This window comes from Oncorhynchus gorbuscha, linkage group LG15, assembly GCF_021184085.1.
Source record: "Oncorhynchus gorbuscha isolate QuinsamMale2020 ecotype Even-year linkage group LG15, OgorEven_v1.0, whole genome shotgun sequence".
NCBI classification, from domain to species: domain Eukaryota; kingdom Metazoa; phylum Chordata; class Actinopteri; order Salmoniformes; family Salmonidae; genus Oncorhynchus; species Oncorhynchus gorbuscha.
In genome coordinates this window covers 39,109,118-39,121,441 of record NC_060187.1, presented here as the reverse complement: position 1 = coordinate 39,121,441, position 12,324 = coordinate 39,109,118, and the positions used below count along the sequence as shown (strand labels likewise).

Below are 12,324 nucleotides of genomic sequence, written 5' to 3'. Positions count from 1 at the left end.
AGTCGAAAGCCTTGGCAAGGTCGATGAAGACGGCTGCACAGTATTGTTTCTCATCGATGGAGGTTAAGATATCGTTTAGGGCCTTGAGCGTAGCTGAGGTGCACCGGTAACCGGCTCGGAAACCAGATTGCACAGCGGAGAAGGTACGGTGGGATTCGAGATGGTCAGTGACCTGTTTGTTGACTTGGCTTTCGAAGACCTTAGATAGGCAGGGCAGGATGGATATAGATCTGTAACAGTTTGGGTCCAGGTTGTCTCCCCCTTTGAAGAGGGGGATGGACTGCGGCAGCTTTCCAATCCTTGGGGATCTCAGACGATATGAAAGAGAGGTTGAACAGGCTGGTAATAGGGGTTGCGACAATGGCGGCGGATAGTTTCAGAAATAGAGGGTCCAGATTGTCAAGCCCAGCTGATTTGTACGGGTCCAGGTTTTGCAGCTCTTTCAGAACATCTGCTATCTGGATTTGGGTAAAGGAGAACCTGGAGAGGCTTGGGCGAGTAGCTGCGGAGCTGTTGGCCGAGGTTGGAGTAGCCAGGCGGAAGGCATGGCCAGCCGTTGAGAAATGCTTGTTGAAGTTTTCGATAATCATGGATTTATCGGTGGTGACTGTGTTACCTAGCCTCAGTGCAGTGGGCAGCTGGGAGGAGGTGCTCTTGTTCTCCATGGACTTCAGTGTCCCAGAACTTTTTGGAGTTGGAGCTACAGGATGCAAACTTCTGCCTGAAGAAGCTGGCCTTAGCTTTCCTGACTGACTGCGTGTATTGGTTCCTGACTTCCCTGAACAGTTGCATATCGCGGGGACTATTCAATGCTATTGCAGTCCGCCACAGGATGTTTTTGTGCTGGTCGAGGGCAGTCAGGTCTAGAGTGAACCAAGGGCTATATCTGTTCTTAGTTCTGCATTTTTTGAACGGAGCATGCTTATCTAAAATGGTGAGGAAGTTACTTTTAAAGAATGACCAGGCATCCTCAACTGACGGGATGAGGTCAATGTCCTTCCAGGATACCCGGGCCAGGTCGATTAGAAAGGCCTGCTCACAGAAGTGTTTTAGGGAGCGTTTGACAGTGATGAGGGGTGGTCGTTTGACTGTGGCTCCGTAGCGGATACAGGCAATGAGGCAGTGATCGCTGAGATCCTGGTTGAAGACAGCGGCGGTGTATTTGGAGGGCCAGTTGGTCAGGATGACTTCTATGAGGGTGCCCTTGTTTACAGATTTAGGGTTGTACCTGGTGGATTCCTTGATGATTTGTGTGAGATTGAGGGCATCTAGCTTAGGTTGTAGGACAGCCGGGGTGTTAAGCATATCCCAGTTTAGGTCACCTAACAGAACAAACTCTGAAGCTAGATGGGGGGCGATCAATTCACAAATGGTGTCCAGGGCACAGCTGGGTGCTGAGGGGGGTCGGTAGCAGGCGGCAACAGTGAGAGACTTATTTCTGGAGAGAGTAATTTTCAAAATTAGTAGTTCGAACTGTTTGCGTATGGACCTGGAAAGTATGACATTACTTTGCAGGCTCTCTCTGCAGTAGACTGCAACTCCTTTTTGGTGGTCTTCCTGAGCCAGGATTCAGACACGGCAAGGACATCAGGGTAAGCAGAGTGTGCTAAAGCAGTGAGTAAAACAAACTTAGGGAGGAGGCTTCTGATGTTGACATGCATGTAACCAAGGCTTTTTCAATCACAGAAGTCAACAAATGAGGGTGCCTGGGGACATGCAGGGCCTTTGTTGACCTCCACATCACACGCGGAGTAGTATGAGGGTGCGGCTAAAGGCTATCAAAACTGGTCACCTAGAGCGTTGGGGACAGAATAAAAGGAGCAGATTTCTGGGCATGGTAGAATATATTCAGGGCATAATGCGCAGACAGGGTTATGGTGGGGTGCGGGTACAGCGGAGGTAAGCCCAGGCACTGGGTGATGATGAGAGAGGTTGTATCTCTGGACATGCTGGTTGTAATGGGTGAGGTCACCGCATGTGTGGGAGGTGGGACAAAGGAGGTATCAGGGGTATGAAGAGTGGAACTAGGGGCTACATTGTAAACTAAAACAATGATAACTAACCTGAACAACAGTATACAAGGCATATTGACATTTGAGAGAGACATACAGCGAGGCATACAGTAATCACAGGTGTTGAATTGGGAGAGATAGCTAAAACAGTAGGTGAGACAACAGCTAATCAGCTAGCACAACAACAGCAGGTAAAATGGCGTAGACTAGGCAGGGAGGGTCGGATTAACTACACACAGAGCCTGAGTGCGGCTGGGGCCGACAGATAAAACATAAACAAGCAGAATGGAGTACCGTGATTAAATGGACAGTCCAGCATGCATCAGCTATGTAGCCAAGTGATCAGTGTCCAGGGGGGCAGCGGTGGATGGGGCAGGGAAGCTGGACTGGCGAGTGTTACCCAGGTTAAAAAAAAAACTGTCTGGCTGTGCAAAAGGTAAAAGCCGCTAGCAGTGGCTAACAATGACTAAATAGCTTATAGCTAGTTAGCTGGTTAGCTTCTGGAGGTTGTGTAGGATAATAATGTGTGTGTGTGTGTGTGTGTGTAGGGTAGGATAATAATGTTGCGTGTGTAGGGTAGGATAATGTTGCGTGTGTAGGGTAGGATAATGTTGCGTGTGTAGGGTAGGATAATGTTGCGTGTGTAGGGTAGGATGACAATGTTGTGCGTGCGTGTGTAGGGTAGGATAACAATGTTGTGCGTGCGTGTGTAGGGTAGGATAACAATGTTGTGCGTGCGTGTGTAGGGTAGGATAACAATGTTGTGCGTGCGTGTGTAGGGTAGGATAACAATGTTGTGCGTGCGTGTGTAGGGTAGGATAACAATGTTGTGCGTGCGTGTGTAGGGTAGGATAACAATGTTGTGCGTGCGTGTGTAGGGTAGGATAACAATGTTGTGCGTGCGTAGGGTAGGATAACAATGTGGTGCGTGCGTGTGTAGGGTAGGATAACAATGTGGTGCGTGCGTGTGTAGGGTAGGATAACAATGTGGTGCGTGTATAGGGTAGGATAATAATGTGGTGCGTGTATAGGGTAGGATGACAATGTGGTGCGTGTATAGGGTAGGATGACAATGTGGTGCGTGCGTGTGTAGGGTAGGATAACAATGTGGTGCGTGCGTGTGTAGGGTAGGATAACAATGTGGTGCGTGTATAGGGTAGGATAACAATGTGGTGCGTGTATAGGGTAGGATGACAATGTGGTGCGTGTATAGGGTAGGATGACAATGTGGTGCGTGTATAGGGTAGGACGATAATGTGGTGCGTGTATAGGGTAGGATGATAATGTTGTGTGTGTGTGTGTGTGTGTGTGTGTGTGTGGTAGTATAATAAGTATCAAGTCTCCATAAAGCAGCCTAGTGAAACTGCTTCACTTAACGAGAAGGGGGCCCCTAAGGAGCCGGGACATTAAAGTTGCATTGACTCCAGCATGGTGTCGCTACCCATTGTAATTCTCCTTAATGTTAATATTTGCACAGAGCTGGGTAATTCATTTTAAAGACCCATCTGCCCTTTTGCCTGGTTAAATATTTATACTGTCATTTTTCTCCAGCTCCTATTTACGTCTCCTTATCCTTGGTTTATTTTGGCCACACATAGAAGGACCGATTGATTACGTACTCTTGAATAATTGCTATTAACATGCACTAAGGTAGGTTAGGCAACACGGGGACGCACTACATCCTATCATGATGTGCAATCCATACATGGAAGTGAAAGAAACATGAAGTTAAAACACATTTGCTATCAAATTAATAAACTATGAGTAAGCCATGTTAATAAACTGAATATTGAAAAAGCATATGCTAGAGGTATCTAAACCAACTCTCAAACATAGTTAATTTAATGCGATGCAGTGCCGTAGACCGCAGAGCCACTCGGGATGCCAACATAGTTCATTACAAGCATGTGTATGTATCTACACTACCTGTTTTCATCATTTTTCTCTCATTCCATTTTGCACCCAATACAGCTAGCCAAAATGAAATATGATTTTAAAGCAGTTGAGACGCCCACAGTGAATACAATACGTGATTTTTCCCTCCATCCCGAGCTCTAGCATCACACAGATACGCTTCAGTCATATGTTGCCATGGTAACTGCAGCCGGCATTCACCAGAGCATCAGCCCATGTAGTCAAGAGTCTTTAAGGGCTTGGGGGGAAAAAATGGAAAGTTAGGAGCGAGGGAGCAATAGATTGGCTGGGCAGGGAAATGCTGCCTGTCTGACTGATGCCTTTTTAACTACAACTCATCAGAAACCCTGAGGTAGCACCAAATAAGGCAACGGATCTCACTACCACATGACTTCTTGATGATGTTAGACAGAAGCATACAAAAGGTTGGAAGCATAATTGGTTGTAACTAAGGTTGAATGGCAGGAACCCGGTTATCGATATTTATTTCCCAAAACCACTCACTTCTCCCAGGATAAAATAGCTGTGAGAACCCGGTAAATTATTTATGAAAAGCATGGCGTGAAATGGAACTGTTAAATGATATGCAATGTCTACATCTAGCTTAGCTACGAACTCTGCATGATGAATCAATCCTCAGGATGGGGACAGACAGCTCATCTCACTATGGAGGCATATAGACCTATGATCTCGTCACGGTAACCTTTTCTTTTTTTTTTTTCTTCCTGTGACAGGTAGGCCTACACTTGCTACAACATAGCCTATGTTACAATAATATAAAGACAGCATGCGTGCCTAATTTACCCATCCAGCTGGCGTATAACTCGATTATTTTTACTTTAAATCATTGCACGCGCGAGCACTCTCTCCATGTCCTCGCTCTCCATCAACTACATTCAAATTGCTTCCAAAACAGATCTAGATTTATATATAGATGTCCTAGTCTACCTCTTTCAGGTAATAAATTCAATGCAGTATCAGCTTTTATATTAGTCTAATTAATGATGGGTTATGCATAATAAGCTTCTAACTTACAGCCTCTGTCTCTTGCGCAATACGGAACCTCCTGTGTTCCACTGGCCTCTCTCCTTAAATAACGTTCCTTAGCTCTTGGAGTCCCATGCAAGACAAGCTAGACTGGAAGAGCTTGCTGGACATGATTTCTTATACCAATAGACTATTCGAATAGGGACGCAAGCTCTTGTTCTCTGAATGCTAAATACAGCAGCCTATCGAACTCATGGGTAGTTTGAAAGAAGAGCGAACGCGCAATAGCGGTCTGCAGCAGTTAACGGTTCAGACCCTTAACCGTTCAATCTTTGTGAAGAGAAGTTAAAGCCTTTTGCGTCTAATTCTAAACCTATGTTATTCAAGGATGTTATTAGAATGATGAAGATAAGGACAACAAAACATATTTCATTTAACTGTTGAAAGCGAGGAAGGAATGAAGCAACAATAGAAAGAGGTAGGCTCTAACATTAGGGGAAATATTTATGGTATATATGCGTCAGCCTACTGATTACATAAACAGGCCCTATTACATTTCAAAATTAAAATTAAATTTGCTAGCCCATACTTGTAACTTTGTAAGCCACATGGGCCATTATGTTTTTCTGTGGTGGGTAATGTGCAGTAGCCTATATCATATAGGTTATGTATTGTAAACAAACAGGAGCTGCATTACCATAAAAGCCTGTTCCAACACAATTGGCCTCACATTAGACCTTCACATGATACAAGAAAGAGGCAGTGGGTTCTGTTTCCTCCTCCCATCATTATCGAAGTGATACAATTTGGCCTTCAGCAGAGCACAGATGCAAATGACAACAAATCAATCACTAAAGTGACAGCTTGTTCCCTCGAGCACTTTATATTCATCATCCTATGTTGAAAATAAATAGATTGAACATCGCTCATCACCGGACTGCTGCTCCCCCCCCCCATTGAATTTGCATTTCAATTAAGAGCACTCTTCAGCAAGTATGGAGGTAAGTTCAACTGCTGCTTCAGCTAGAAAGGGAGCACGATGACTTACTTGTGTTGTCTAATGTTTTGTATTGAGAACCTCTTCTCAGGGTCATACTCAAGCATTCCTGTAAGAAAAATTGAAAAATTAAATTGACAGCTACGTAATAATTTGATGATGCATTTATTCCTTTCATTATGTCCTTATTTTTGTGCGGTGTTTAAAATCAGGGCTATTTGACAACAATGAAAACAACTTGAGCATAATGAACGTTTCCATCGACAAAAAACAGAGTGGCTGTCCTTCAAACATGTCTTTATCTGAGAATTTTTTTCAGTACACTGCATATTCGTGATACATCAAAACAACAACTGTTGTGACACCGAAGGTACAATCACCACAAAGCCATCTCCAAAAGACAAACCTCCAAGAATGAATCACTACTAACTACATTTGAGCGGTCAAATTAAGTCCAATAAAGAGGAACATTTATAATTCTGTGGCCATACCCTTCTTGTAATGAGTGATTCCTCACGAAACCGGGACAAAAAGACACCATGATTTGGGGGATTTTCACAAAATGTTATCCACTGAATGGTCATTTGGAGGAATAATTGTTGCCATATATATATATATATATATATATCTAAAAGCATAATTGAGAAATAATTGATCAACGTTGGCATCCCTCAAATACTCTTACTACTGATTTCATCTCTAATAAGGCTTAATAACATGAAATAGAATATTGGGAGTGCCAGCAGCAGTGTTAGTCAGTCTAGACCAGGGCTCTTGAACCCTGTTCCTGGAGTTACCCTCCTGTATGTTCAGTCCAACCCCAGCTATTAACTAACCTGATTAAGCTTATCCACCAGCTAATTATTAGAATCAGGTGACCTCGAGTAGGGTTGGAGTGAGTAGGGTTAGTTCTCCAGCAACAAGGTTGGAGAGCCCTGGTCTAGACTCTTACCTCTTAACAGGCCAGAGAGCAGAGGGCCACACTCCTCTGGAACACTGTAGTCTCCCTTCCCAATGTTCTCAAACAGCTTATAGATGTTGTCACCTTCGAAAGGGTACAGGCTGGTTGTTATGTTATAACTGAAAAAAAAAATACAATTCCAAAATCAAGAAGATTACTTTAATGAAGAATAATCTGCAGGGGTGCAACTTTCACTGGGGATGGGAGAGGCCCCCCCCCACCACATTCTAAAATTGCATTTTTGTCCCCCCCAGTATTATCATTGGAATTTGACACAAAAACAAGGCAACAGTGGGGTTTAGGACCATGCGGACACCTCCGAGCAGTCATGAAGGCTGTTTGGAGTGTTTATCCAACTGGATAATATATATACACATATCACCCACACTTCTAAAACCAAAGTTACGCCCCTGATAATTTGCAATTCAAATCACATTAGACAGCAAAGCATGTTCAATTCAATAAATTGTATTTTTCACCCAAGAGGCATGAAATAAATATACCAGCTGAAACAATTAATGTCAGAGTGGCCACTCACAGTGTGACACCAGCAGACCAGATGTCCACTTTGAACCCTGAGAAGGTGTCCAGGCCGTTGGCAATCTCTGGGGGCTGGAAGGCCGGAGAGCCCTGGCTCGTACAACACGTGTCGTCCTCTGCAAATGGGTGCAGCGCCTTGGGAGGGAGAACAGGAATACATAAAGGCCCCATAAAGGTAACCCAATTAAACTGCAATATAAAGTGGATATCGGAAAACAGTCAGAAGACTAGGGGCTCACCTCTGCTACACCCAGGTCGGAGATTCTGAGTGCGCCATCCGTCGTCAGCAGTAGATTCCCTGGTTTAATATCTTTGTGAACTATTCCTTGGCTGTGCAAATATTCCAAGCCATCTAGCAGCTGGCAAAAGTACCTGGGGAAAAATAGCAATACAGCTGTATTAATGTCACTGTTTGGTGTTCGGCCAGATATCTTTAGGCCACATATCTAGAACTATTGAATTGAGATGAAAGATACACATACCCATGAGCTTGAAAGACTGGAAACCTTTTCTCATCAACACTGTCCAACATCTCCTGCATTCCACATACACAATATTCCATCACCATATACGTAGGCAGAGTCAAGGAAAAGAGACAAGGTGGCAATGTTTCATACTGGTAATTTAGCAAAGCGCCAAAACAAACGTGCTATACATCTTCATCACCAAAGGATCTATATTAATTCTACACAAATAACCTTGAATCCTAATGTCTACTACAGTACTGATCAATATGTGGTTGACTGACTAGTCACTAATCCATGAAACTAGCTAGATACACAAAATATAAATCGATCCAAGTCTGGGAACATGCAATGTCCTTGAGAATACATTCATCTTCCTGAATGGACCGAAGATGACAAGCGTACAAATCGTGAAAATGAATGTCTAAACAATACTCATTTCTGTATTCACACTCCTCAGGGTCACTCATCTAGCCAGCATCCTCAGCCAGAGCGGGAAGGAAGGAGGCATGAAAGGGGATAATTAGTTCCTATAATAATGTTCTCACCTCAACAATTACACTAAAATGCCAATTGGGATTTACTGGACCCTACATTGGCAGAATCCTTCATGGTCCTAAAAAGCAAGTGCTAAAGCCATCTTAAGTGTCACCTGTACTAAAATGTATTGGGGAGACCCTTTTCATGTCAGAGACAAAGGTTACTGAGTGTTTATGTGGTGTAGAGCAGCAGACTAAGGACAAGCCAGAGATCATTACAAATCAAAGACAGTGAGTTGGGGGGCCAGAAGGTAAACTTGTGAAGTTAGTTAGTCCATCTGATTTAACCTTGCCTTTTTCTCCCCAAGAGGCCAACAGAGACACCTTGTGGCTATACCGCTGAATTACAGTAACATGAGCTTTGAAGGACAGTGCATTGTTTTTACAGTTGATCTGCATAGCTTACTCGACAACTGTTCCATGGGACAAGATAATTCTCCAGATGTGAGGAAAAAGTCACCCCAAAATAGACGAACCTAACCCACTATCCACACGTTATGCTTGGGCAAATCTTATGCAGTGCTTGAAGGCTTTGTTAGTGCGACTTGTATGACACATCACTATGGTTTAGATCAGGGGTGGGCAAACTTTTGGGTTGAGGGCCACATCGAGATTTTTTAAATTCAACAGAGGACCGCATTTTTCGGGGGTCCAATTGTTTGTTAAAATCAATTTGCAGGGGCATCCTAAGTGGCGCAGCGGTCTAAGGCACTGCATCGCAGTGCTTGAGGCATCCCTACAGCTGGCCGTGACCGGGAGACCCATGAGGCAGCGCACAATTGGCCCGGCGTCATCCGGGTTAGGAGAGGGTTTGGCAGACTGAGATTTCCTTGTCCCATCACGCTCTAGCGAATCTGATGGTGGGACGGGTGCAGTGCATGCTGTTGCGGTCGCCAGGTGCACAGCTTTTCCTCTGACATACTGGTGCGGCTGGGTGAAGCAGACATCATGTTAAGAAGCAGTGCCGCTTGGCTAGGTCGTGTTTTGGAGGACGCACGGCTCTCGACCCTTACCTCTACTGAGTCGATAAGGGAGTTGCAGCGATGGGACAAGTCTGTAACTACCAATTGGATACCACGAAATTGGCATGAAAAATAAATAATAAATAAATATATATATATATATATATATATACACACATTTCTACAACAAAAAAAATGTACATTTAATGTCTAGTTTGCCAGATTCAAGTGCACAGCGAGCCGGATAGGAACCGTGGGGCGTACTTTGCCCCCCCCCCCCTTGGTTTAGATACTCATGCTAAAGAATAAAAACATTTTTTAAAGGATATATCTTTTGCTTTTCCTCATTATACAAAACTTCAACCAACTGGATAATATTCTTGTGCCTTAATCTTCGTAGCAGCTGAATCTCTCTGTAAAGAAATAAAAGTGTTTAGATATATGGTAAAAGGAAAACTGGAGGAATTGCACTATGGAATAATACTGCATTTTCATCTGCACTCACAACAAAAGACACAGGGCAAAGATCATTTGAACAGCCTTCATGTTGTTTTATCTTCTGGCCTTTCAAAGGCAACATGTATTGAGATAAACATTAGTGTCCTGAAAAGCTCAATTTACATCCCACTTCAATCAATAGTGAGGTTAATTTTACATTCAGTAAATCCTCAGAGTAAATCCTTAAGTACATAATCTGATTAGAAGCATATTCACACACCAAAACAACAAATCCTTCAACACAGCTATCTTATTCTGTAGATCAACACTAAAAGCACTGAAAGGCCATGCAAAGCATTCCACATACTTTTTTACATTTTGCTCCCCATTGGGGATGCGTCTCAGCTTCTTCTTCTTGAGGATCTTGACTGCCCTCCTGCAGAGGGTTTCAGAGTCCAGCATCTCCTTCACCTTCCCGTAGGAGCCCTCCCCCAGCAGGTCTCCCATCAGGTACTTCCCAATCAGCTTGGCCTTCTTCCTCCGCGGCTCGTAGATGACTTCAGTGGAGTCGATGCGGTGGATGAAGGTTTCCATGCACATGGTCAAGTCATTCTCCAAATAGTCCATGTGTTCATGGATGTCCTCATCATTCATGGTTGCCCCTTCAGCAACTTGACTGTTCTTTAATACTACTGTACTGTTTGTTTCTGGATGCCCTGGATCGGACTGTACGAAATTGCAAGAAAAATATTCCAATACTGAATATTGAAATGCAGGATGCTGCAGAAAGGCTACAGAATGTTCCTCTTAACCTGCTGACCATGCAGCACTGCTTGAGCAGAGAAGTGAGTGGACTGGGTTTGGGTACTGTCCAATATTACAATGTCTGGCTATGGTATGAGGGAATGGTTTGGTTCTTTGTTCTCTGATGATATAGGCCTATTCCCTCCTTAGCCGTGTCCTTGTGACACCTGGGACCTGCAGTGTTGTGATGTGTGCAGCTTTCTTTGGTTATTGGTGAATGTCATGTTGTGGGCAACTTAATTGTGAATCAGGTATATGATTTTCAATGAGTTCTTCTACAATGTTTAGCTGATCTAATTTTCTACCTCCATTCCCATGTACCGAATAAATCCGGGGTACTTGCCAAGACTGCAAAACTGGTCTGCCCGCGTCAATGAATCGTTGCAGGGATCCTCAGATCTGCATTACAAAATGCACAATCGCATAAGAATTTTGATGAAATTCACATCATGAGATGGCACCTTCCAAATGCTTGGAATATGACAAATACACACTACCAATGATATGGATGTGCCATCATGACGATTTACATTTGAATACTAGCTCCAATTACAACAAGCAATGCTGAATATTCTTATGAACATCACATCCATTCAACAAAAATAGCAGGTCATGGGTAATATACAGTAATCAGTGAGATAGGATAGTGCAAACCAGCAGATAGCTAGCGAGGCTATGGCACACAGAGGCACAATAACATTTCTGAGATTCGATTCATTGTAGCAGCCAACTCTTGTGTAATAACAATATCTCCCCAACTAGCTAGCCTGTTTGCCAACTAGCTATTCACTACTGTAACGCTTCGCAGTCACGTCCACAAACCAAGCAATGTTATTAGCATTCAGCTAGCTAGCTTAGCAAGCATACATACTAGCTAGCTATCTATCTATGTACGACAAACCTGTTAGATAACGTAACGAACGCTACATTTATTTCACGCCACGTCATTTTTCATAACATTTGCAGTTACGGGGTACATGTTTTGTGTGTTGAAAGAGGTCAACTTTACCTTGTATGCTACTTGACCGATATCATCGATTGCCCATGTAGAAGTGCTGGGTGTCAGAAACGCCTCCATCTTGTTTACACACTCCATGCTCCAAACCAAAGACAGTACAATATGAAGATAGGGTAAAACTGCTTCTCCAATAGAAATCCCCGATCACAGTTGTAGGCGATGTCATGGCGACGTTGACTAGCAAAGCGCATGCGTATAAAAACGTCATCGTGTCTGATGGTCGTCTCGCGCTAAACTCAAATAAATCAAAGGCACTCCTTCGATATAAAGTTGTTGTAAACTAAAATAAAAATGTTTCAGTTTGTCACTTTCTCGAGGTTGGAGTAATAACATGTTCAGCTACTTAAGTACTTGTCTTGAATCTCGGTTGTGCATTCAGATTTCGAGAAAATTCAAAACTAAGGAATAGTTTTTATTTTCTCTCATTAACTTATCAAGCCCCAAACCCCGGTCTGGTCTGTTTGGTCTGTTTGGTCTGTTTCGCAAGCGTTCCCGGAAGTATCGCGATGTTGGCCTCTGGGTTTAGAAACACTGTGACCAAACCATAGAAATTCACCATGCTGAAATATATTTCAACCGCTAAGAATTGTGGTATAAGAATACATGGCGTGATCCTCCGAGGGGTTAAAATTATCCATATGAAAGTCATACAGTAGTCTGCTACTAAGGTTGGTTATATGCTCAAAAA

General features: G+C 43.4%; 1 protein-coding gene across 1 annotated transcript in view; it reads right to left on the bottom strand.

Annotated features, from left to right (window-relative positions):
* LOC123997101 (serine/threonine-protein kinase STK11-like) overlaps positions 1-11,774 on the bottom strand; it is a 36,686-nt gene extending 24,912 nt beyond the window's left edge. Inside the window, exons 1-8 of the mRNA XM_046301138.1 lie at positions 11,628-11,774; positions 10,182-11,017; positions 9,706-9,789; positions 7,894-7,983; positions 7,651-7,783; positions 7,410-7,546; positions 6,863-6,990; positions 5,962-6,019 (exon numbers count right to left, since the gene is read on the bottom strand). Of these exons, the coding sequence (XP_046157094.1) occupies positions 5,962-6,019; positions 6,863-6,990; positions 7,410-7,546; positions 7,651-7,783; positions 7,894-7,983; positions 9,706-9,789; positions 10,182-10,468 (917 nt within the window). The 5' untranslated portion in view covers positions 10,469-11,017; positions 11,628-11,774. The remainder of the gene's footprint in view (positions 1-5,961; positions 6,020-6,862; positions 6,991-7,409; positions 7,547-7,650; positions 7,784-7,893; positions 7,984-9,705; positions 9,790-10,181; positions 11,018-11,627) is intronic.
* Positions 11,775-12,324: the final 550 nt, after the last annotated feature.